General features: G+C 43.6%; 3 protein-coding genes across 3 annotated transcripts; 1 reads left to right on the forward strand and 2 right to left on the reverse strand.

Annotated features, from left to right (window-relative positions):
- The first annotated feature begins 1,103 nt into the window (after window positions 1-1,103).
- Window positions 1,104-26,251, forward strand: LOC147632559 (adenylyl-sulfate kinase 3-like). Its single transcript, XM_086807336.1, has 7 exons — window positions 1,104-1,917; window positions 23,397-23,537; window positions 23,630-23,779; window positions 23,882-24,000; window positions 25,114-25,198; window positions 25,453-25,499; window positions 25,637-26,251. Exons 2-7 carry the CDS (start codon window positions 23,459-23,461, stop codon window positions 25,739-25,741), a joined length of 585 nt encoding a protein of 194 aa, XP_086663462.1. The 5' UTR covers window positions 1,104-1,917; window positions 23,397-23,458; the 3' UTR covers window positions 25,742-26,251.
- On the reverse strand, window positions 13,251-14,431 carry LOC147632560 (uncharacterized). Its single transcript, XM_086807018.1, has 2 exons — window positions 13,950-14,431; window positions 13,251-13,845 (listed from the first exon to the last, which is right to left on the reverse strand). The coding sequence occupies exons 1-2, from the start codon at window positions 14,429-14,431 to the stop codon at window positions 13,251-13,253; spliced, it is 1,077 nt and encodes a 358-aa protein (XP_086663144.1).
- LOC147632561 (uncharacterized) lies at window positions 17,618-18,208 on the reverse strand. Its single transcript, XM_086806885.1, has one exon. The coding sequence runs from the start codon at window positions 18,206-18,208 to the stop codon at window positions 17,618-17,620; it is 591 nt and encodes a 196-aa protein (XP_086663011.1).

Below are 26,251 nucleotides of genomic sequence, written 5' to 3' on the forward strand. Positions count from 1 at the left end.
TCTAGACAAATTAAAGAAATAGGGAGGATAACACTAGTACTTGAGTGCTTTCCAACATGGGAACCACATTACAATTGTGTGTTACAATTATGCACACTAAAGAAAACACAAAGTACATTGGAGAAGGTGACTATCTAGCTTTGGTAGGCTTAAAAGCGATCACTACATAATAAAATAAACATAATTTACATCTTGAAAGGACCTTTGCTAATTAAGGATATTTAAAATTTAGGAATAGTTCTTTCCCATTAGTTTCCCACTATGGAAAACACTTTACAATTGTGTGCACATTAAAGAAAAACACAAAGTATATTACATAAGGTGGTGATCTAGCTTCCATAGACTCAAAAGCATTTTATCAATCTAATATTATGTGCACATTATAGAAAAACACAAAGTATATTACATAAGGTGGTGATCTAGCTTTGGTAGACTCAAAAGTATTTTCTCAATATAATATTCAACTATATAAATTAAAGAAATAATGAGGAGATTAAAAGTTTAACTAAAGAAAAACACAAAGCACATTGCATAAGGTGGAGATCTAGTTGTGGTAGACTCAATCATTACACAATAAAATAAACATAATTAAGATCTTGAAAGGACCTTTTGCCAACTAAGGACTTATTTTTGACATATTTTGAAGATCAAAGTACAAAAGTTGTTGTGCATTGTAAAGTTTGGTACTAAGTAGTACAAACATAATTTTGAGACAATAGGCATTACAAAGAACTCAGTAAAATCACTTTATGCTCGATACACAAACATGTAAAGTATGACAGTTATGTTGTCAGGGTCATTAGAGGTTCCAACGATTTTCTTGAAGTATGACTCTTATGTTTTTAGGTTCACTACAGATTCCAACGATTTTCTTAGGTGGGATTGGAGATGGACGGGGGAGATTCCTCGTTTACGGGGGAGATCTCCCCCGTTTATCGAGATTCTCTCCCGTTTCCCTATTGGAGGAGTGCGTAAAGCCCCTTATTGTTCATAAGATAAGACCTTCAAACTATATGCTTCTACTGGTAAAAGTTTTCGATTTAAAAAAAAAGGAAAATTCAAGGCATTAAGTTATAATATAACTCAAAATTGTACAAATATTATTCAAGACAAGATTGTAGAACTATGTAGGATAATGTTATATAATATGTTATTTTCTTGGGGGAGCACAAGCCTTAAAAGTTAAGGTTCCTTGATGTAAGAAGGCGATTTAGCTGTTTACCCAACTCACACTTCCCTTTCCATTTGATCGTGTTTGCAACCTGTGAACATCTGATTAAGCTAATCTCTGCGCATGTGATTTGGCTAATCTCTGCATGTCAGCAATAATCTTGATAGTTTTGTTTTGTTTTTTTGTGTGTTTGTATGTAAATCTCAGCCTCTTCGCCGTTGTTAACCTCTCGTTACAGGTTTCCGATCGGCCCGGTTGAGGTTCTAGGTTTTTTCAAAAGCAAATATGGAGCTGCATTACCCTGATTAGCTTAAATGCACCAGAGTTTTTCTAGGGTTTTTCAAAAGCAAATATTGAGCTGCATTATCGCTTAAATGCAACCTGACCAGAGTTTTTAGGGCAAACTCATGATAGGTTCGATCTCCTGTAAATGCTAATCGGAAGGGAACTTTATGGACTGGTTTGGACAGCAAATACACAGCCCGTTCCTCTGTAAACGCAAGGGTCTCGGAGAGGGAAAGCTATCCTGCCTCGGAAGGTTTTGTGTGCGGGAAACACAGCGCCTGGATCTATTGGAAAATAGCCCTTGCAGCCTAAACACTAGGGCAAGATTTCCGTGTAAAGGGCAGACGATGGCAGGCGGAGGAGGCAAGAATGCAGCAGTCATGGCCCTAACTCTTTCAATGCAGATCAAGCAGATACGTCACGAAACTCCAAAGATGCAGCCAATGCAACATCACTTCCAGGTGGAGCTTCTAAACCCCAGCATTAACTGCTTAAATCACGTGACAAATCTGAAATTTTTTAATTTTTGGTATTGTCTCTTGAAATTGTGTCTGTTCTTCAAGTTCTGCTGTCGCCCCTGTGCTTGTCAAATGAACTGTGGAGGATGCATGACTGGGCGATACAATCTAGGATTGGTTTTGGCCCATCCAAGTCGGAATTTGAAAAAAAGTATTTTCCACCAGCTCCCACCCTTAGTCAAATCAAGTATACTTCTCTTGAGATGGCCCTTTGGGCTTCATATCAATTACAAAGGAGTTAGGCAACCTCCACAGCACAGAAGCGCTCTACTTGTTAACGATGTTTGAACAAGATGAAGCTGAAAGCCATCAGATTCTTTGGATGCTGCTAGTGCTGCATTCATTCCCAGTGCCAAGTGATCACCACTCACCATCTACATGGCACTAGTGGCAGGCCAGCCTTCATTATCCACATAGTGATATGGATGAGGCCTGGAGGGACACTGGAGGGCTGGTATGAGTGCAATATGCTGGCTGCAAACTTCACGGAGATTCTGGACTGTGGAGGGTCGTTGACAATTGACGTGAAGATCCATCTGTATCACGGTAGTAAGGGGCACCAACATTGGGGGTACATTTTGCAGTGCAAGCAACTAAAAATTGTTCCATAGCTCTCCTCCTGCCTGAAGGCCCAAGACGATGAGCTTTCAGAGTCATACGATGGTCTGTATCCATGAGTTGATGATGCCAAGAGGCTGAGGCAAGACGATGATGTTCTAGGAGACTTTGGCCCTGACTGATATAGGAACACAAGAAAGAGGTGATGTACTGCATCACGACTAGGAGAACCAAATTCATTATGCCCCCTGGCACAAGGAAAGCTGCAATGTGCTCCAGTAGAGAAGCTTCTTACGAGTTATTGCAAGAAGGGGGCGCTACCTGCTGCCGTGGAGTGGTGTCTATGCCCACATGGTCCAGGGCTGGAAATTCTAATTTACAGGTGTCTAGGGCTGGAAACAGGTGTTTGCAGGCTGTTTGACCTGGTTGTACAGCTCCAGGGTCACTGGCAGGGCACCAGAAGCCCAGACATGTGAGATTCATGCTTAGGAAGCATGCTAATTTGGATTGGTCGTAGAGTTTACTGGCTGGACAGCAGCACCTGCCACCGTGTGAAGTTGAGGAGGTGTTCTGGGCAACCTCAGGGCTGAAGGGGCTGCCAGAAAGTTTCTGGAACAGGCAGCCAGGTGTGATTTGAGCATCATGACTAGCCATGTTGGAGTCGTGTTGCAGTACGAAGCATGCTAATTTGGATTGGTCGTATAGTTTACTGGCTGGACAGCAGCACCCACCACTGTCACCAATTGGCTGACCATTTGGTCCATCTCCAGTTTTTGCGTCTCGTTCACTTGAGGCCAGGCCGGTGTCTCATGTGAAGAGGCCAGTATTTTGCTGACATGGACGGGAGCGAGACTGGTGCCACCCGTGTGTTAGAGCAGGATGGTGTCATATGGACGGGAGCCAGACTGGTGCCACCCGTGTATGACCTGGACTGTGTTCGACCCATGGGATTGTCACGCAATGGAAGAGCCAGTATTCGTGCCGTGTTTTGCCTATGGGACTGTCACACCATAGGGAGACTCGTGCCTGGAACTGTCTTACCTATGGGACTGTCACTCCATAGGAAGACCAGGTTTTTATGTTTTACGTCGTGCCTAAGTAAAGTATTTTTGTGTTAAATTTGATAAGGGATTCCCGACTCCCTATACGGCCACACCCGTTCGGTGCCGGGTTGTCCAAGCTCTATTGGAGAACCTCGGTCCAAAGGTGCTGAGATCGGGAGAGCCGGGCGTTAGTACGAGAGCGCCTGTTTGTGCGTGGTCTCGGAACACCAGTGAGGCGCTCTCCGCGAAGTCCAGTGAAAGCACAGGACCGTAGAGATTGGACCATGCTAGTGGTCGTTTTGCTTCGAGCATCTACATCGAATTTCGACTTCGAGCCTATTTGTTGGGTACTGTTTTCATATGTACATGGACATCATCTGGTTCTTCGAACCCATGGAGCATTGTATTTGTTAAATACTCCCAATAAATATATCATATACTGAGGGGGGGCGTCGGCCCGTTCCGGCTCTAGTGCTGGTGTCCCATCTTTCCATTTCATTTTCATTTCAATTTCAAGTTGAATTAAGTTGTCCATTTCAAATTGTGGTTTTAAAGTTGTGCTATTATGCGTGTGGGTGTCCAACGGAGTCTTCCCACTTTACGGGATCGGTTTCATTGGTATCAGAGCACGGTTGTTTCCCTCTTCCTGGTGGGAAAATGAACCTGTGTACTGGACATCCCGCTTTTAGCAAACTTAAAACACAATACAGCCAAGGCAACCCTTTGGAAGTGCCAAATTCGAGGGGTCCATCTAGTGCCTCTCGTGGGTCTGATGCCCTGCGAGGTAGACACAAGCCCCTTGAAAGGGTTAATGATAGTGAATCAAAGGGTCAACTGTCTTCAGGAAAGACAGTTATGCTTGAACAAGAGCATGATGCTATGAGGGCTGAAATGGAACATATGAGAAAACTTTTGCAGGCTCAAGAGCAAGAGTTAAAGTTTTTGCATGAAGATCCCCATCTGCAAAGTGCTATTGAAGCCAGGAAGGCTGATGCAATGGTAGATGTAACTTTTGAATCAATGGCTCAGGAAGTGGGCAAGAAACCAAGGGAGTTGGCACTTGCCTATCTTCTCCGCAAAGGTGATTTTAAAGAGGGGGATGATGGAGAGCTGAAATTCAGAAATCCACCTCGTTTGAAGCATGGAGATCCCGCATCTCAAAGGCTGAAATCTTTTATGCAAAAGGAAGAGGTGACAGTCACCTCTCGACATGCATCTTCTCCACAAGGCACTAAGCCTGACAGATATATGTATGCCAGTGCTCATGGAGGGCATGAAAGTCACATGCATGCAAGACATGTATCTCATGGTGACAGGTCTATTTCTAGAAAAATTTTGCTTTCTGAGTTGTCTCATGGAGAGACATTGCCATATGCAGGTAAGTCACGTGCATCTGAGTTTCGAGTTCATGGAGCACATGCCACCGTGCCTCATGAAATTTCTATGACGGCCCATGGAGCCCATGCAGATAAGGCTGCCCCATTGGATAAGGGGAAAAGAAAAAGAGAAGACCATGAGCCTCATGCCAGAAAGCTCAAGGAATTCAAAGCAGGTGACAAATCTGTTAAATTTGATGTTTTCCATGGTGAACATGATGCTTCTAAGGTGTTAGCATTTGTGGCACAGTTCGACATTGCTTTTAGCGATGAGGACTGAAAAGTCAAAGATACGCCATGCTAGCATGTTTTTGAAAGGGACTGCTGCTCATTGGTGGATCACTGAAAAGATCACCAAGGATCCCATCTCCACTTGGAAGGAATTTAAAGACAGATTCTATGCTCAGTTTTTGTCACCAAATGCGGAGCAAACTCTCACTCAAAAGTGGGACAGGCTGGAGCAAAGAGATAATGAAAGCGTGCAACAGTATGTTAACAAATTCTGGAAAGTGTTGCTGGAAGTGACTCCCTTTATGCGAATCACCGAGGATGAAAGAAAGAGGAAGTTTCGTTCTGGACTGCAACCAGCATATCGTTCGGGCATTGAATTGCACCCGAAACATACGTTGCAACAGCTCACAGCTTCTGCTCTTGCTACGGAGCAATTGGTGCTCAAGATTAAACAGGATCAAGGAGGTTCAAAGGGGAAGGACAAGGCTGTTCCAAATCAGCAAAAGGGTGGACAGCCACCTAAAAAGAACTTTCGGGGGTCCTACAAGGGTGGTAAAGCTGAAAATAACACATCTAAAGATCAGGGCCCAAGAAAGAACAAATTCGGCTTAACTTCGGAGCAAAGAGAGCAATATGCCAAGGATGGAAAATGCTTTTCTTGTGGTAGCAAAGACCACATGTTTCGACAATGCCCAGATCGCAAACCAAAGCACGAGGACAAGCACACCAAAGCTAATGTACATGCAGTTCCTGATGTGCAAGGAAATACAGGTCATGATGCAAAAGAGCGAATGGTTTGCAAGGCTTGGGGACAAATCAAAGATCAGTCCGCACTATTCATGTTTGATGACCGTGCAATTGATAATTTCATCTCTATGCAAATGGCAGCTGCATTGGGTATTGAGGTTGAGAACATGGGACCCCAGATTGAAGCCGAAGCTGCATTTATTGGTAAAGAGGTGCAGGTTACTCCTTTGATAGGGAAGTTATGTATCCATATCCAGGGCTACCTTGATAATGAGCATTTCCTAGTTGCTCCACTGAATGGATGTGATGTATTGTTGGGCAAGCCGTGGCACCATAGGCTTGAGCCCCGCAAAGATTACAAGTCTAATATGATTTCTTTTATGCATAAAGGCCGCATGCATTTTATTGATGCTGGCAAAGAAGGGGATTCCATCCCACTTGTATCACACATCCAAATTAATAAAGCAATGAAAAAGAGTCTTTCAGCGTACTTGGTTTTTGTGCGTGATAGTCTTGTGCCAAATCATCAAAATGTGGATGCTATGTCTAATGATAGGCTGAATTTTCTTAATGCATTCAACGACTGTTTTGCTGACTCGTTGCCAGGTGAATTACCTCCCCAAAGGCCCGAAGATCACCGCATAGATCTTGTGCCAAGTAGTTCTCCACCTAACAAACCCGCATACCGAGTGAGTGCTGCACAACAAGAAGAAATCATGAAGCAGGTAAACGAGCTTTTAGAGAAAGGTTTGGTTCAGCCCAGTTCCTCACCTTACTGCCCTCCTGTGCTTCTTGTTCAAAAGAAGGACGGATCATTCCGTATGTGTGTGGACTATAGAGCTTTGAACAACCTTACCATCAAGAACAGATTCCCAATTCCGCGTATTGATGATATCTTGGATAAGCTTGATGGTTCGGCTTGCTTTAGCAGACTTGATTTGAAGAGTGGTTATCACCAGATACGCGTGGTACTACAAGATGTCCATAAAACTGCTTTTAGGACAGCCTTCGGACTATATGAATTTTTGGTAATGCCTTTTGGTCTTACCAATGCTCCTGCTACTTTTAATCGTATGATGGATACTTGGACCCCATCGCAAGTTCACAGCAGTCTTCTTTGATGATATCTTGGTTTTCTCCAAGAATGAGCAGGAACACAGAACTCATTTGGTCACAGTGTTCGAAGAGTTGCGGAAGCATAAACTTTTCGTCAATGCCAAGAAAAGTGAGTTTTTTCTTTCAGAGATTCATTATTTGGGACACATTGTATCCAAGCATGGAGTTACAATGGATCCTGCAAAGATAGAGACCATTCACAATTGGTCCGAATTGCAAAACGTACATCAAGTACGAAGTTTTCTGGGATTATGTTCGTATTACAGGCGTTTCATAAGGCATTTCGCTATGATTGCCACTCCTCTACATGATCTCACAAAGAAGAAAACTACTTTCAAATGGACTTCAAAGGAACAGGATGCTTTCTTACAGCTCAAGCATGCGATCATATGTGGTCCAGTATTGATTGTTCCTGACTTGCACAAGTCATTCGCGGTTGAATGTGATGCTTGTGGTGATTGTATAGGAGCTGTCCTAAATCAAGAAGGGCATGCAGTTGCATACGAGAGCCGTCGTTTGCATGATGCCGATTGCATGATGCCGAGCTTCATATGGATATCTATGAGAAAGAGCCCTTGGCTGTAACTCACGCCTTAAAGATATGGAAACATTATCTTCTTGGGGTTGAATTTGTAGTCAAGACAGATCATCAAAGCTTGAGATACTTTCTATCTCAAACAAAGCTTTCAGAGAAGCAGATGAGAATGGCAAATTTTCTTTCCATATTTCATTTTCAGATTATGCATACTCCAGGAAAGAAAAATGTGGTGGCCGATGCATTATCCAGGAGGCCTTATGTAGCTGCAGTCTCAATGGCCTCTCATGGCGACCTATCTGCTATTGGAGATTTGTATCATTTGGATGCTGATTTTTGCCATATATGGACTGATTTGATGGCTGGTCATTCACATGCCTCTTATGTTATCAACGAGGGTTATCTTATGAAGGATAATTGCCTATGTGTGGTGAAGGATTTGCGTCCAAAGGTTATGGACGAATGTCACGCTCCACCATATGCTGGTCATCGAGGTATCATGCCTACTACTCGCATGATTCAGAGATATTTCTTTTGGCCGAGCATGCGTAAAGACATTGAGGCTTATGTGCGTGCATGTATTACTTGCCAAAATGTGAAATTTGACAGGCAAAAACCTCCAGGTTTGCTTCAGTCATTGCCTATTCCCTCGCAACCTTGGGAAAGTATCACTATGGATTTTATTATGGACTTGCCTAGATCCCAGCATGGGAATGATGCTATTTGGACCATTGTGGACAGGTTTAGCAAGCAAGCTCATTTCTTGCCCGTCAAGAAAACCATTAAAGCTGATCATATGGTAAAGCTTTTTCTTGCTAATATTTTCAAGCATCATGGTATGCCTAAATCCATTGTTGGGGATAGAGATCCCAGGACTACAAGCCTCTTTTGGAGGGCTTTGTTTGATAATATGGATACTAAACTTGAGTTTTCATCAGCTTATCATCCCCAAACGGATGGCCAAAGTGAAGCTGCAAATTCAGCCGTGTTGGATTTATTAAAGTGTTATGTGGCAGATCAAAAGAGTGCATGGGAGAAGTATCTTCCACTTGTTGAGTTTGCCTACAACAATACGATCCATGCTTCCACGGGAAAGGCTCCGTTTGAGATTATCTATGGCAGAGTGGTATTGCCACCCATCCTTCGTACTAAGGATGAGATATTTGCAGCTGATGAATATGTTCGTGACTTGGATGTTGCCTTTGGTCAGGTGCGGACAGCCATTGCAAGATCTCAGGATAAGCATAAAATGGCTGCTGAAGCACAGAAGGGACATGGAAGTCAAAGAAGGTGATTGGGTATTGCTGAAATTTGAGAAGGCTAGGCTTCGGAAGAGGCCAGGACGAGAAGGATCATATCCTAAGCTTTCTCCTCGCTATTATGGACCCTTCAAGGTGATTCAGAAGATCAATGAAGTGTCATACAGGCTTGCATTACCTAGTCACTGGAAGATTCACAATGCTTTTCATGTGAGTCTATTTCGGAAATATGTGGGGCCAGATCCTGATGAGCCTGTCATAGAAGATCCGCCAGAGATTGAAGAGCTTGAGGAAATCCTCCAGCGAGAACAGATTGTTTTTCACAAGGAGCGAAAGCTACTTGCAGGAAGGCTTTCCAGGAGATACCTTGTGAAGTTTAAGAATTATTTGCCTATTGATGCCAAGTGGGTAAATGAAGATTATTTTGTTGATTACCCACAATTGTTGCAGGCATATCTTGAGGCTTTTCAGTTGAGGACAACTCTTTAGAAGCCCGGGGGGATGTCACCAATTGGCCAACCATTTGGTCCATCTCCAGTTTTTGCGTCTCGTTCACTTGAGGCCAGGCCGGTGTCTCATGTGAAGAGGCTAGTATTTTGCTGACATGGACGGGAGCCAGACTGGTGCCACCCGTGTGTTATAGCAGGATGGTGTCATATGGACGGGAGCCAGATTGGTGCCACCCGTGTATGACCTGGACTGTGTTCGACCCATGGGATTGTCACGCCATGGAAGAGCCAGTATTCGTGCCGTGTTTTGCCTATGGGACTGTCACACCATAGGGAGACTCGTGCCTGGAACTGTGTCTTACCTATGGGACTGTCACTCCATAGGAAGACCAGGTTTTTATGTTTTACGTCGTGCCAGTTTTGTGCCGACAGATATTTTGTACTTGTTCCATGAACAGGAGATATGTCCATGTTACTATTTGCACATGCACACATGATTTGCATGTTTGAAACTGTTTTCGTATGACATGTATTTTTGTGTTTGCCTGCTTGACGTGTTACTTACTGAGCGGGGGCGCCTGCCAGTGAGTCATGAAGTCTGCTCTGTATTCTGACAAGTTTTGGTGCATGTGAACAGGTGGTAAGTATGTCGCACATGTTGTTTTTAATATTTTATTCCTAACCTTTTGTTTTATAAGGTTAAAATGTTCACATTCATTTAAAAGTGGGCACCCCCTTTGGGCACCCGCTTAGGGGCCAACGTGGGGAGCCCCACTTAAGTGAGTGTGGGGGTGGGCATAGTCACCTACCCACACTAGTCACCCACATGCAAGCGTGGAAATCAAAATGTTAACTCCACTTTATTTTTTTTATATAAAAAACCTTCACCTCCAGTGTAGAACAATGGGGCGATTAGCTTCCATCATCTTCGTAAAAGAAAAACGGCGATCACCTCCTGCGCTTGCTTTTCCCAGGCGGCTGGCTGTCCTATCGACTGCACTACAGGCTGCCAAACTGCATTTGCTGCGCTTGTGTTACCTGCAGGCTGCCCACCGTCTACCATTCCCAGGCTGCTGTGTATCAACATATGCAGGCAGCGACTGTATAAGATTGCTGCGCTGCTGTCCACCCAGTCGCCTGTATGCTGTCCAGGCTGCGTTTCTGTACCTTCTGTGGCGGCTGTACTCTCTACTCGTGGGTTGCCCACTATACAAGACAGCTGTCCAGGCTGCGTTTCTGTACCTTCTGTGGCGGCTGTACTCTCTACTCGTGGGCTGCCCACTATACAAGACAGCTGAGCAGACTACAGGCGATTGTACTGACCTAGACAGCTGCGCCAGTTTATCATTTGGGCGGCTGTTTACTCTACACTACAGGCGGCTGCACTCGTTTTCTTTCCCAGCAGGCTGTGTGAGTTCTCTATCAGGCGGCTGCATACACACAGGCTACACTGCCTTGTTCTCTTGCAGGCAGATGTGGGCCATCTTCAACAACTGTTGCACTTCCTTTCCATAGGCGGTGTTTTCTTTCTTCTAGAGGCTACATCTTGGTATTCCACTCCAGTAGCTAAACACACGAATACCTCGGGTATTGGTCTACAATCTGCAACCTTCAAGTAAGTGAATTTCAGATTTAAGTAAAGTATTTTTGTGTTAAATCTGATAAGGGATTCCCGACTCCCTATACGGCCACACCCGTTCGGTGCCGGGTTGTCCAAGCTCTATTGGAGAACCTCGGTCCAAAGGTGCTGAGATCGGGAGAGCCAGGCGTTAGTACGAGAGCGCCTGTTTGTGCGTGGTCTCGGAACACCAGTGAGGCGCTCTCCGCGGAGTCCAGTGAAAGCACAGGACCGTAGAGATTGGACCATGCTAGTGGTCGTTCTGCTTCGAGCATCTACGTCGAATTTCGACTTCGAGCCTATTTGTTTGGTACTGTTTTCATATGTACATGGACATCATCTGGTTCTTGGAACCCATGGAGCATTGTATTTGTTAAATACTCCCAATAAATATATCATATATTGAGGGGGGGGGTCGGCCCGTTCCGGCCCCAGTGCTGGTGTCCATCTTTCCATTTCATTTTCATTTCAATTTCAAGTTGAATTAAGTTGTCCATTTCAAATTGTGGTTTTAAAGTTGTGCTATTATGCGTGTGGGTGTCCAACGGAGTCTTCCCACTTGACGGGATCGGTTTCACACCACCATGTGAAGTTGAGGAGGTGTTCCGGGCAACCTCAGGGCTGAAGGGGCTGCGAGAAAGTTTCTGGAACAGGCAGCCAGGTGTGATTTGAGCATCATGACTAGCCATGTTGGAGTCGTGTTGCAGTAGAATGTGCATCTAGTTTGGTGACCTTGGAGCTGTGTTGCAGCAGAATGTAAATCTAGTTGCCATGAGGGCAGGGAATTCCAGCCAAGTTGTGATACTCTACTTTTGACCAAGAGCTTCTTGTGGTCATACATGCCTTGTAGAACTGGTGGGACTTCCTCATTGGTGTTGAGTTTTGGATCCACACTGCATTTTCTCTATCAACTACTTATTTGCGCTGTACTAATTCTTTCTATTTGCTGCACTAATTCTTTCGATTTGCTACTTCCCTTAGTGCTAGGCTTCATTATGGCTGAGTCTGCCCTGCATCTCCGGAGGTTTGATAGAAACTTAGTACGAAGGGTTTTGTGTGAATATATGCTCTTATGTGTGTGTGTGTGTGTGTGTGTGGAGTGCTAGCATATCTTGATACAAAGTTCTACATCCACTATTGGGCACTGATGACGTTAGTGGGGATGCCATAGTATCTAGTCCATACTATGCATAATGGAGTTGATAGTATATGGTCTTGTGGGTTGACTACCATGAGTATATAACATGCATGTTTCTAAAAGGTGAATTTGGGCATGTTCTTGGATTCATCTAGGTATATAATTGAGCCGTATTAGCGGACATGCAAATTTCACATTGTGAAGTTTTCTTCCAAGTTGCGGCCAGGTGATATCATGCTAATTCTTTCTATCTTTAGCGGTGCATTTGCCCTATCAACTACTTATTTGCTGCACTAATTCTCTCTATTTACTACTTCCCTTAGTGCTAGGCTTCATTATGGCTGAGTCTGCCCTACATCTCCGGAGGTTTGACAGAAACTCAATACAAATGGCTTTGTGTGAATGTATGCTTGTGTGTGTGTGTGTGTGTGTGTGTGTGTGTGTGTGGAGTGCATGTGTGAGCATATCTTGATACAGAGTTCTATATCCACTGTTGGGCACTGATGACATTAGTGGGGATGTCATAGTATCTAGTCCATACTAGGCATAATGGAGTTGATAGTTATATAGTCTTGTGGGTTGACTACCATGAGTATATAACATGCATGTTTCTAAAAGGTGAATTTGGGCATGTTCTTGGATTCATCTAGGTATATAATTCAACCGTATTAGCGGACATGCAAATTTCACATTGTGAAGTTTTCGTCCGAGTTGCGGCCAGTTGATATTATGCTAATTCTTTCTATCTTTAACTGTGAGGATTACTGTTATTACTTAGTATTTCATCCACTTATCTGTGTATTTAAGACTGAAACTGAAAGTAGACTTGAACACAGATGTTTGATTGATTGATTGAAATTGTGATACAACAGGCTCCTTATATAGGAGTTCAAGAGACACGAATGAAAAGACACATCCCATGACCAATAGTCATGACTCTAGGCGAAGAGACACATCCTTTGGACGAATAGCTGCAACCATTGGATGAAGAGTTGCAACCCTAGAGCGAAGGGGTGTGACCAATCGTCGAAGGAGTGTGGCTCTTGATGAAGAGGCATGTCTCTAGAGCGAATAGTCGTGACCATCCGAGTGTAGGGGTCCTCTGTAATCATGTCACTTCAGTATCTGTAACCATGAGGAGACTGTGTATAATGAACTAAGTCACAATCATGACATTCCCTCCCATTTAAAATAAAACCCTTCTGATTAAATGAGAGTCGGTTGTCTACCAAAGAATTCTTGGAGGAGTTGAGGATATTGTTGCATTTCTTCATTTGTTTGCGAAGTAGAATCTGACTCATCCAAGTCCATCCACTTAACAAGAAATTCTGTAGTAATCTTCCGTCTTGTTTCTTTTTGACGAACGTCAAGAATCTTCTCATGAACAAGAATAATGTGATCATCTTCAATCTCAGGAACATAAGAAGATAACTCCGGAATAGATGAATCTCCTTGTATATATTCCTTGAGCCAAGAGATGTGAAATGTCAGATGAATTTTTCCCCAAGATGGTGGAAGATCCAACTTATAACTGACAACTGAAATCTTCTTTATAACTTTAAATGGACCATAGAAACGCGGTCGCAACTTCGGAAAGACTGACTTTACTGTCTTATATCGATGCGGTGCAACATAAAGCAAAACCAAGTCACCTTCTTGAAACTCAGTATGCCTTCTGTCTGTCTGTCCGTCTGTTTGAGGATGATAAGCAGAACTGAACAAGAGATTTGTACCAAGAGATTGGAATAGGGAAGTCCAAAAATGTCCAGTAAATTTCGGATCTCTGTCAGAAACAATAGATCTGGCAATCCATGAATTCTGAAAATATGATGTACGAACAACGCTGCAAGATCTGGAGCAGAAACTGTCTTCTTGCAAGGAATAAAATGTGCCATTTTGGAAAACCGATCAACCACTACTAAAATTTGAGCATTGCCTTTCTGCGAACGCGGCAAAGTAGTGATGAAATCCATGCTCATGCTTTCCCATCTTTCCTGAGGAACTGGCAAAGGCTGAAGCAATCCTTGAGGAAGTTGTCGGGAAGCTTTCATAATTTGACAAGAGTGACAAGCTTTAACAAACTTAATAACATCCTGTTGCATCTGCGGCCAAAAGTATGTTGCTGATAATAGACGATATGTCTTGTTAATTCCAGGATGAGCTGCAAAGGGTACTTCATGATGCTCTTGAATAAGGAGTTTCCGCAAAGATGCATTGTGAGGAACACAAATGCGATCTAAGTAATAAAGTAAATCATGTGCAATTGTATATGCGGCAAACATATTCATTTCTGCAACAGTAGGATGAAGAGATTTGAGAGCTCGAAAGACATCTCCAAAGTCTCTATCTGTCAAATACTCATGCTTAAAACACGCAGGAATCTCCATCTGCACATTTGAGATAGCAAAGTTCGTAGCTCGAGGCATCCACATTCTGTAATCCAGGAACATATAGTATCGCCATGTGAAAATTCGCCAAAAATTCAACCCATCGTCCTTGACGAGGATTCATCACTGGCTGAGTAAAGATGTAGGTCAAAGACTGATGATCTGTCTTAACCACTGAATCTGCACAAGAAGATAATGCTTCCACGTTCTATAAGCATGAACAATTGCCAAAAATTCCTTGTCATAAACGGGATATGGCATTTGAATAGCCGAAAATTTATGACTATCAAAAGCAATAACACGATCATTCTGCATAAGAACGCCTCCAGATGTTCTATCCGAAGCATCGGTCATGACGTCAAACGGCTGAGTTGGATCCGCAATAGCCAAAACAGGCGTAGTTGTCAACGCATGCTTAAGATCATTAAAGGACTTTTCAGCTTCAAGTGACCATTGCAATTTATCTAACTTTGTAAGGGCCGTCAAAGGAGCAGCAATATCTGAGAACTTGTGAACCTTGGTGTGGTAAAAATTTGCTAATCCCAAGAAAGATCGCACATCTGAAATTGTAAGTGGCAAAGGCCAATCAACAATGACCTTTATCTTCTTAGGATCAACTGCAATACCATGTCCAGAGATGATGTGTCCAAGATATTCCACATGATTTTTGAAAAACTGACTCTTCTTCTTGTTGATGTACAAGACATTCGTACGGAGTACGTCGAAGACAATCTGCAAATGCTGCTTGTGATCTGCTAAAGTCTTACTGAAGACCAAAATGTCATCCAGATAAACGATGACAAACTTATCCAAGTAAGGACCAAAGATGTCATTCATCAAAGTCATGAAAGTAGCTGGGGCATTGGTTAACCCAAAAGGAATGACCAAAAATTCATAATGTCCATACTTTGTTCTGAAAGCTGTCTTATACTCATCTCCAATTAGCATGACTTCAGATCAATCTTCGAAAATACCTTCGCACCAAGCAACTGATCAAAGAGCTCATCGATGCGAGGCAATGGAAACTTATTCTTGATTGTCTGCTTATTAAGGGCACGATAATCAATGCAAAGTCGCATAGATCCATCCTTCTTCTTGACCAATAAAACTGGAGCACCAAAAGGACTTTTGCTTGGACGTATATGACCTTTATCCAACAATTCTGCCAATTGTCTCTGAATTTCTTGAGACTCTGAATAAGAAACTCGATAAGGAGCTCGAACTGGCGGTGGTTGTCCAGGGATTAGATCAATCGTATGATCTACAGAACGTCGAGGAGGCAATGTCGTTGGCAGCTCGTCAGGAAAATAAATCCTTAGAAGGTTGAAAGAAGGGCTGCTGTAAATAAGAAATATCTGATGGCGAGGATTCCGATTGGTCAACTATATTGTCTTCTGCTTCTCGCAACATAACTAAGGCAGAAGTGCTGTCGCGTTTACGCACTAAGCGTTTGACTTGCATAGCAGAAACCACAGTAATCGGCTTAGAATTAAACAGACCTCGTAATTCCATTTCTCGAAAGCTGATCAAAGGATCACACTCATATAACCAAGACTGTCCAAGGATCATGTCATAGTGTGACAAAGGCATAATAGAGAAATTCAGCTGATCCTGATAGTCCTGAATCTGAAAATGCAACTGCTGAATCCGTTTACTGCAGTGCAAGAAAGAACCATCTGCAAGTTCCACTTGGAAAACTTCCGCACTCTGCTGAGTAGGTAATCGTAACTTGCTGACGAGAGTAGTTCCCACAAAATTAGTTGAGCATCCACTATCAACAAGAACATTGATAGGATGCTGGCCAATAAATCCCAATAAGCTCAAAACTTGATTGGAAAGGTTAACAGGCACTGAAGTATGGTTGTGGGCATTTAACATTAAAGCACTGACAACTTTAGAAACTCGCACTGCATGAACCACCTGCTTGCCTTTTTCTGGCGCAGAAGGATGATGATGTCCATGTTCACCTTTTGGGAAACACTCCATGTTGGAATTCTGGCGAGAATTACGCTTTGGGCACTCATACCACCTGGTGGTCCATTGCAAATTGTGCAAAGACCTGGAGGGTTGCCTTGAGAGGTTGAAGGTGCCGATGAAGAGGCTTGCTGACCTGCTGAGGTATCGCGGCGAAAATTGCGGCGATTGTTGGGTCGGCGACCTTGCCAGTTGCGTCCTCGATTCCGATTGTTGTTGTTGGAAGAGGATCCTGTTTGTGAGGCTGCTGCCTGACCTGAAAATCTAGGCCGAAAGGGCTGTTGCCGAGTAGATTGCTGACCAGAGGATTGGGAATATTGAGACTCAGGTTGAGATAAATTTCCTCTGCGATTGGGCTGGGAGAAACGAGCACTGTTTGAGGACCAATTGCCAAAGAAGGATGTCCTGGGTTGTCGTCGTAGATCTCCAAGACGCTCTACATAGGCAATGGCAGCATCTATGGTGAGAGGGTTAAACTTCTACACATCTTCTTGTAAGTTGGGTTCAAGCCCATCGATGAAGCTGTGTAGCTTGTCAGCGGGGCTGAGGCTCTCAATTTCCAGAGTTAAACGTTGGAACTCTGTGATATATGCGGCTGAGGATCCTGTTTGCCTCAGGCAGCGGAGAGCAAACCGGGCATGGTAGTCCGCACTGGCAGGTTCAAAGGCCTTGCGGAGGGCACGCCAGAATTTATCCCAAGTAGGAGTGTGCTTACCATCTGCAACACGTCGTTGCCACCATAGAAGTGCTGTATCCTTGAGTAGTGAACTGGCTGAAGCCACCTTCTTGCTTTCGACCAAATCGGTATTGGTCAAATATACCTCCATTTTGAATATCCATTGGTCAAGCACGCGCTTGTCGCGGCGACCATTATAAGGGGCAGGCAGTTTGACATTGAGTTTCTTTTTTTGTGCAGCATTAAATATTTTATAAAGAAGTTGGAGTTCTGCATTGTTTACCTCGGCAGTTGGATCTGGTTCATCTTCATTTTCTGCTACCGAAGTCTCTGAAGAAGATGGTTGTGGATCACTGGCTGGTGTGCGCGCTGGATGGGGCCGCTGCAACTGGTCGAGTCGTCTGCTGATGGTAGAGAGACTTGTCGAAAAAGTCTGCTGAAGTGTCTCCATCTGCTCGCGTAATAATGTAATGGCCTGCATTTGCTCGTCTTGTTGCTGGCCCTCCTCCTCTGAGATAGATGGCATGTTGGGTCTGCTAGAGGGAGTAGCGCGGAGAAGCTGGTGAAATATGTGGCACTGCTTGAGGAGAGAGTGACAGTGAATCGTTTCCCAATTCTGCTAAGAAATCGGAGCCTAACTCCGAAGGCTCGAAGTCTTCCACCTCGTCGAGAGGAGGTGTCTCTGCAGGGGTTAAGGGAGTGTAATCTGGCACAATGAGCTCGCTGTATACTCGAACCAAGGGCTGAAGCGAGATGATCCGGTTTACTGCATCCACACGGCACTCGTCCAGGAAATATGCAAGATGTGGGTACCGTCCCAAAATAAACTCGTAATGAGCAAGATGGTGTGCTGGACACGTCAAGTAAATATGCCAGATCACCCACGCCTGAAACTGAGTGGCGTGGCGGTGACTGACGTATAATAAAAAGTCCAGGGGACCTGGTACATGAATTGGAGCCGGAACAGGTTCTGCAACAGGTTCGGGTAATGGGGCGGGCTCCGGTGTGGGTGTCTCGGGTATAATAATTATTTCCGGGGCTGGGCGAGGATTTTCGGGCAATATGGCTTCCGGGACCTCGTCTATGTACGAGATGTAAGGCATGGGCTGAGTGCTGTTGGGTTCCATTGGACGCCTTGTTGAGAAGGGGAATGTGTGCCATAGTGGAGAGAAGTCCCTGGCGTGGCAGCGTGGGAGAGGAGCGCACCTTCCCTCGAACGGCGTGCGAGTGAAGCGAATGGGCTGGCCGGCGGACGAATTCGTTGCGCTGGCCCCATAGTCGCTCTTTTTATTTTTTTTTGACTTGATGTTTCAAAAGGGTACGTGGGTTAATAAAAAAAAAGGGCCGCCCAAAGTGATTAATGGGCTGGCCGGCTGGTCGTTTTATTAAACCCACGAAGGCTGAATCGGCGGGTCGTTTTAGTAAACCCACGAAGGGCTGCGCTGGCTGAATCGGCGCTTATTGCACAAGCGGCCAATAGCGAAGAGGTGCCATCGCTTGGGGAAGGAGTGCCGCCAAGGTGAAGGGGTACCTGCCGGCTGATTTGACGACCATTCGTGTGAAGGGATGCGAACCCATGCACCAAAGGGCACAACCCGATGAAGAGGCACACGAAGGGCTACCAGCAGGCAATCTCTGCACACTTACCAGGTACGCCACACACACATCTGTGCATTTGAGAAAGAAGGTTTAGGTTACCTCATACTCGTAGATGTAGGTTCCATCTTTCTTCTGCTTCCATACAACACCGGGTAGGGGAGTAGAGCGGAGAGGGTGAGAGGCTCACAACCGTAGGCCCGGGAAAAAATTTTGCTCTGATACCACTGTGAGAATTACTGTTATTACTTAGTATTTCATCCACTTATTTGTGTATTTAAGACTGAAACTGAAAGTAGACTTGAACACAGATGTTTGATTGATTGATTGAAATTGTGATACAACAGGCTCCTTATATAGGAGTTAAAGAGACACGAATGAAAAGACACATCCCATGACCAATAGTCATGACTCTAGGCGAAGAGACACATCCTTTGGACGAATAGCTGCAACCATTGGATGAAGAGTTGCAACCCTAGAGCGAAGGGGTGTGACCAGTCGTCGAAGGAGTGTGGCTCTTGATGAAGAGGCATGTCTCTAGAGCGAATAGTCGTGACCATCCGAGTGTAGGGGTCCTCTGTAATCATGTCACTTCAGTATCTGTAACCGTGAGGAGACTGTGTATAATGAACTAAGTCACAATCGTGACATTAACGGTGCATTTGCCCTATCAACTACTTATTTGTTGTACTAATTCTTTCTATTTGCTACTTCCCTTAGTGCTAGGCTTCATTATGGCTGAGTCTGCCTTGCATCTTAGGAGGTTTGACAGAAACTCAGTACGAAGGGCTTTGTGTGAATATATGCTTTTATGTGTGTGTGTGTGTGTGTGTGTGTGTGTGTGTGGAGTGCGTGTGTGAGCATATCTTGATACAGTGTTCTACATCCACTATTGGGCACTGATGACGTTAGTGGGGATGTCATAGTATCTAGTCCATACTATGCATAATGGAGTTGATAGTTATATAGTCTTGTGGGTTGACTACCATGAGTATATAACATGCATGTTTCTAAAAGGTGAATTTGGGCATGTTCTTGGATTCATCTAGGTATATAATGCTAATCATAGGTTGATTAACTTAAAGATTAATATTAATCAAATTGCAATTCTACAATAGAGAAGAGGTAAGAGAGGCCCTAAACTATTGTATATTGCACGAATGGTTACATACAATGGAATCTCTAATCTAAACTCGGACGTGGATCATGCATCTTGTGCAAGACTAGCGTTTAAGGGAAGTATATCATTTTCATCAACTTGGGTTTCGTTTGCTATTATCACCTTTTGGGAACATTCTTTTGTAATTTTGGACGCAGGAGTCAATAGAGTTAGCTAGCGTGAGGGAAGCATAGCATTTTCATCAACATGGGCTTTATTCGCTATTGGTCGCCTTTTGGGAAAATTCTTTTGTAATTTTGGAGTGTTTGTTTGTTAGGAGTCATCTTCTGTCTGTATATTTACACCAGGGCCTCTGTTGTGGGTGTGCCCGCCTGATTTAGGTGTTTTCTCATTTTTCCCCACTTTCCATATTTTTTCCATTTCATTCTGGGTGTGGGAGGGTTGTCGGCTACCTCTGTGTGCTGGCCGACTGATGGATTCTCTCACGGCTGAGTGCTCTGCCTTGGCTGACTGCCACTTATGCTGGCCGACTAGCAGTAGCAAGTCATGGGCTGCTGTCGGCTGTACTTATGCTGGCCGAGTAGCAGCTTGGGGCCATATATAATGGCCCCTTGCCCCCCACACTGTATTCATTGTATTCCGGGATTTCTTGTGTATATAGCAAAGTTATACGTTTCTCTCTCTCTCTCTCTCTCTCTCTCAGTTCTGCGTTTTTCTGTTGTGCACTTGCTCTTGATGTTTTCAGATCTTGTCTTCATTTCCGCTGCATATTCTGACATGGTATCAGAGCACTAGGCTCTTGGAAGATTGTGGGAACTGTGTGAGCAAGAGGGGGCTGTTTGTAGTGCTGATTGGAGGACTGTTTTGGGCCGTACGGGAAGAGGAGAAGCAAGTGAAAGGCGGGCCGTGTTGCTGGACAGCCACTTGTAGGTTTAGTTCTTCATTTTTTCCCACCCACCCTCCCTTTTCAGTTACACCCCTGCAATGGTAGATTTACTTGAGATGGCAGAGAAGCACGTAAAGATCTCGACACTCCCCACATTCTCGGTGGACCATCAATTGGACGGAAACAACTACGGCATATGGAAGGTAATGATGGAATCTGTTTTGGAGTCTTATGACTTGGTTGATTTCATTGTCGTTGAGGTTTCATGGCCGGAGTTAGAGGAAGGGGAGTTACCCTCTATTCAGAAGGAACGGGAGGCACAGACACAGTTATGGGATCGTGTCAATGCCAGAGTCCGTTCTTTCATCTTCCTCAAGTGCACACCACAGGTAATCAATCATATAAAGCATATGACGCTGGCCAGAGGTATTTGGCAGCATTTGGCTTCTCTCTACAACAGGGCATCACCCATGAAGAGAATCTCCCTGAAAGTTTAGATGCGAGTGATGAATCCTACAAAGTTGTCGACGATGCGAGAGCACATCAACAAGCTGCAGGCTCTTCAGCAGGAAGTTCTCCAAGCAGGGAAAGAGATATCATCAGAGGATATGGCCATTATGTTGCTGTCACATTTGCCCTCTCAGTACTCAGCCTTTTACTCTTCGTTGATTACCAGTGGTAGGCTCAACACCATCACATGGGAGGAGCTTGTGCCCATGGTCTTGGACCAGGAAGAGCGATTCACGAACCCTCCACATGGCGGAGGTTCTCAGGCCTTATCTGGCCAACGGTCGAAAAGACGTAATAACAACAAGGGCAAAGGGAAGGCTTCATTGGAGAAGTCTTTTGAGAAGAAGCCGACTCAGACCAAGAGAAACTGAAGGCCGAGAGGACTTCTTATGATTGTGGCGAGAAAGGCCACTATTGGAGGAAGTGTCCCAAGCGAACTGGGAAGAGTGCTGTTTCTTTAGCTTCAGCTCTGCAAAGAGTCCAGCCTTTGTGCACTTAATGATGATGGACACATTTCCTCCTTTGGATTAGGTCATCATGTAGTTAGAAGAAGTGCATCAGCCACCTTTCTTCGTATGTCCGTTGGTCTTGAAACTTCGTGAGGAATTGTCTTTCTTTTCGGCCGGAGCCGTGTTTGAAATGATGTAGAAGGATCTGTTCTAGAATCATAACTTTAGCTTCGTCCACTATGTTTGGTTCCTTTTCATCATGGACATCAGAGAGAGGTCTAATATAAGGCTTCAACCAGCCGACATGAAACACATCGTGCATGGTCCAATTGGGTGGTAGCTTCAGCTTCATGGAAACCTCATTGATCTTCTTTAAAATAGGGAAGGTTTCGAAGCTCCGAAACGACAACTTTGGGCATCGCTTATCCACCAATTTCAACCTTTGCTTCATTATCCTGAGATAAACCCAATCTCCTTATGAAAAGATCACATCTCGTCAATCCTTGTTGGCCTGTAAAGTGTAGACCTCCTTTAGCCAATGTCTTTCACGACTAAAAGATCTCATGGTAAGTCTCCATCAATCTATTTGTTTTAGGCACTCAAGACGATGTCTTGGTCAACAAAGATTGGAACGGTCTTTCAAATACTACCTCATATGGAGTCCTACCAATAGCTGAAGAACAAAAGACATTCAAAACAGCTTGAACTAAAGGCAAATACCGTTTCAACTTGCCTTGCTAGTTGTGAACATAACACTTTAGCACGTCGAACACCAATTGATTGTGAATCTCCATCTGGCCATCCGTTTGTGGGTTAAATGCACTAAAAAAGTTCAACTTGGTCCCAAAGTTATCAAATAATGTCCTCTAGAAATGATTGGTAAACTTGGCATCTCGATCTGACACAATGGTCCTAGGTATGCCACCTATGGGGTACCAATGCCGAATAAACAATCTAGCAACATCCTTAGCAGTCACGTTAGCCCTACAAGGAATAAGCATAACAAATTTGCTAAAACAATCAACAATCGTCAAACACTGAGTATTACGATTACTGCGATTGGGAGGCAGGTTCGTCACAAAATCCATCCAAATGTCTTGAAAAGGTCCTTTGAGAATTGATAAAGGTTGTAACAACCCTATCTTCTTTCCACGAGGAGCTTTCACCTTTTGACAAACATTTGAGCACTTTAGGCTCTCTCATTCAACAACTTACTGCCCTAAAGGCAAAAGTTGATGAAGATGATTAGAAAGCAATCCTTAAAAACATTGAAGGCATTACAAAATACAACGAGGTTCTAGCAATACTAAGGGTGGCCAGAGAGATGGTAGCAATTCTCATTGACGAAGACCAGCGCGTCACAGAACAAGCTGAACTCATGCTTGAGTCAGAGAAAATGTTCTTTTCAAAGATGAAAGGCAAAAAGGAAGGTGGAACCTTCTTCCCTAGATTTAGCACTGATCAACAAATTCTGCTTGAATTCATCCCTAAGTTGCTTGCTTTGCTGCACTCACTTGAGATTGCTGAGGCTGGAGCTGCTGAATGATGATAGCAAGAGTGTCAAGCTTGCCTGTCTGCTAACCTGGTGGTTGTGCATGCGAGGTTGCCTGAATGTGCTGTCTGCACCGTGTGGTCTTTGTGCGTGCAGCTTTCATATTTCAAGCTGTTCTGTTTGTCTTAAAATTTGTCCTTCATCAAAGTGAGCTCAAAACATAGGAGTGATTAATCATGGTAGAGCTTTTTTCATTTTTTAGGCTTTATCTGCCCGTCCGTGACAACAGTTGGAAAGTCAACAAATATCTCATGGCAAGAGTGCATGGTGAAAAAGGAAGAGAGAGAAAAGCTTCTAGGACAAAAAGGTTGTGTGATCTGGATTACTGGCCTCAGTGGATCAGGTTTGCCACCTTTGAGCCTTGTAAAGTGCCATGTAATGCAGATTAACATTATATTTGTCAGCTGATCAAGGTTTACTACTGGTTTCGTGAAGGTAAAAGTACTCTTGCATGTACATTGGACCATGATCTACTCAAGAGGGGCAATCTAAGCTATGTGATCGATGGGGACAATGTACGGCATGGCCTTAACAATAACTTGGGTTTCTGTGTGGAGGATCGTGCGGAGAACATACGGCGTGTTGGTAAAACCCCTTCTTTGAATTCTTGTCTTTGTTTGTCCCTGGTTAACACCTTTAATAAGTTTGAGTACAAGGTGCTTGTATTTGTGATCCCCTTTTTTGTAGGGGAGGTTGCAAAGCTTTTTGTTGATGCTGGAGTCATTTGTATTGCAAGTGTTATTTCTCCATACAGGAAAGATAGAGACGCTTGCCGACAGCTTTTGCAAGCAGGAGAATTCATCGAGGTATACATTTTTGTCTTTCTACACCTCATCTTTTGGATGGTTCAAGCTGCTGATTATGTATTCCAGTTGTAGGCATGCTGCTGATGCTATCATTACTTCTATCACCGTAGGAGTAATAGGAGAACTGATAATGTGAGAGAGAGAGAGAGAGAGAGAGAGAGAGAGAGAGTTATATTAAATGTCTCCTAAAGACCCAATGGGTCCATGAGACCAAAGTGATACAATGCTATCCATGGTATGTCTCATCATGGAAAAGAAAAACAAAACAAGTACAAATAACATAGCTCTCTGAAAGTAGAGACTGATACAATGATCATCATGGGGAAGTGCATGGGGTATAAGCACTAATACAAGAGACTCTCATCATGGAGTACATGAGAATATGAAGCACGTAGGGCACATCATCCTCTAGAAGAGGGTACACCTCTCTCAAGTATAAACATTCACATCACTACTTGTACGGCTAGCCATAATGCTTAAAAGCACTAACAGTTAGTGTAGGTAAGATAGGATCGTCTTCCACATGGAAAGGAGTAAGATCCTAGTTTGTGATACCAATGTAATTCCCCTAGTCGGGATTGAGCACAATCTTAACACACTTTTGAACTATTAATGCTCGCAAACAAAGTGAATTGGCACAACACAAAACAGGATAACAATGTTGAAAGTAAACAAAGTGAATTGTCACAACCCAAAACAAGATAGCAATACTGAAAATTGAAATGACACTGCAATATGGCCGAAAAGCACCGATCCCCCTTGTATTATCAACATATAGGATGAATCTGAACAGATTGAGAAGAATCGTGCATTGGCCTCCTGGATGGGTTGCACCAAAGCATGATTTGCATGTCCAAAGATGTCTAGTGCCACGTTACTAGACAACCATCCACGGAGATTAAGATCTCTAAATTGTAGTTTGGAATCTGTGTAGCAAATATGTCTTGAGAATGCACTCTACAAGTTATAGGCATTTTGGTAGGGTTCTAGAGGTTTGCTTCCCCCATTATTGCCGGTTCTTGTAATCTACCATTAGTACAAACGGTCATCTATAAATATGACTTTAAATGGACAGCATTTTGAACCTTGAATTTTTTGTTCTTACTTAAATAGGTTCACATGAATTTTCCTCAAACTCTTTGTGAAGAAAGGGACCCAAAAGGTCTTTACAAGCTTGCTCGAGCTGGTAAAATCAAAGGTATTTGACTCCTGTCTTTTTTTAGTGATTAGCATCTTAATAATAGTATATATTCAACTCTTGTATTTTACTTCTGTGTTTTTGAGTTGATGGGCACATAGAAATTTAATGTTAAACTGCCCCACCATTTTTACTGCCTTGGGCTATCCAATAAGAGAGTAAATGCGCTTGCACACATGGTTATGCATGCAGGCATCCATGTGCATCTGCATGTGTTAGCTTGTCACTCCCCTTTACACCTTGATACTTTTCAGGTTTCACTGGTGTAGACGATCCTTATGAAGCTCCCTTGAATTGTGAGGTTAGACACAAAGCTGAACCCTCTTTGAAGTCTTCAAAAATATTGTGCTGCAAATGATTTTGGCTTATGATTTGAAGGATAAGCACCATTCAGTTAGTTTGCAGACATTGACTTTTATGTGTTCCTTGGAACCTTAGGTTGTAATGGAGCCAATGGAGGGAAGATGCCCTACACCAGCAGAAATGGCAGACCGATTGGTCTCTTACTTGGAAGAAAACTGCTTTCTGGGACCTCTCCGTTAAAATACCTGCACTACTAGTCCATGTGAATTTATTCCAACCTTGTTTATAGGAACCACACAAAGTCTTTCATGAACATTTTGGTATCCGCTGGAAAAAATTGAATGGATAGGTTCTCTATTTCCTTTTCAAGCTGTTTAAACCTTCATGCAGCCTTAAAGAAGGTCATCATTTGTGGGAGATGTTTCTAAGGACTGCTGGGAGGATGGAACACTGTTGATGGGGGCACAGGAACTTGTAGAACCAAGGCCTACATTCATGAGAATTTTCACACGATTACATGTTATGCTTACAAAGTCAACTCGGTGAAAGATAGCTAGTGGCAACTCCTCATCATTAGGAATGATGGAAGAAAATAATGTATTGCCTAACCCCTTAAGTACATGTTAGGCTAGCACACACAAGGAAGGTGGACTACATTTTAAAGCAATTGCATTGTATATCATGTAACGTGTGTCATATGTAGTGGATTGTGACGTTATACTTTTAAATAATGATGTACATCACTAAGCA

Source organism: Cibotium barometz, chromosome 13, assembly GCF_041138505.1.
Source record: "Cibotium barometz isolate CiBa-2024 chromosome 13, ASM4113850v1, whole genome shotgun sequence".
Lineage (NCBI taxonomy): Eukaryota > Viridiplantae > Streptophyta > Polypodiopsida > Cyatheales > Cibotiaceae > Cibotium > Cibotium barometz.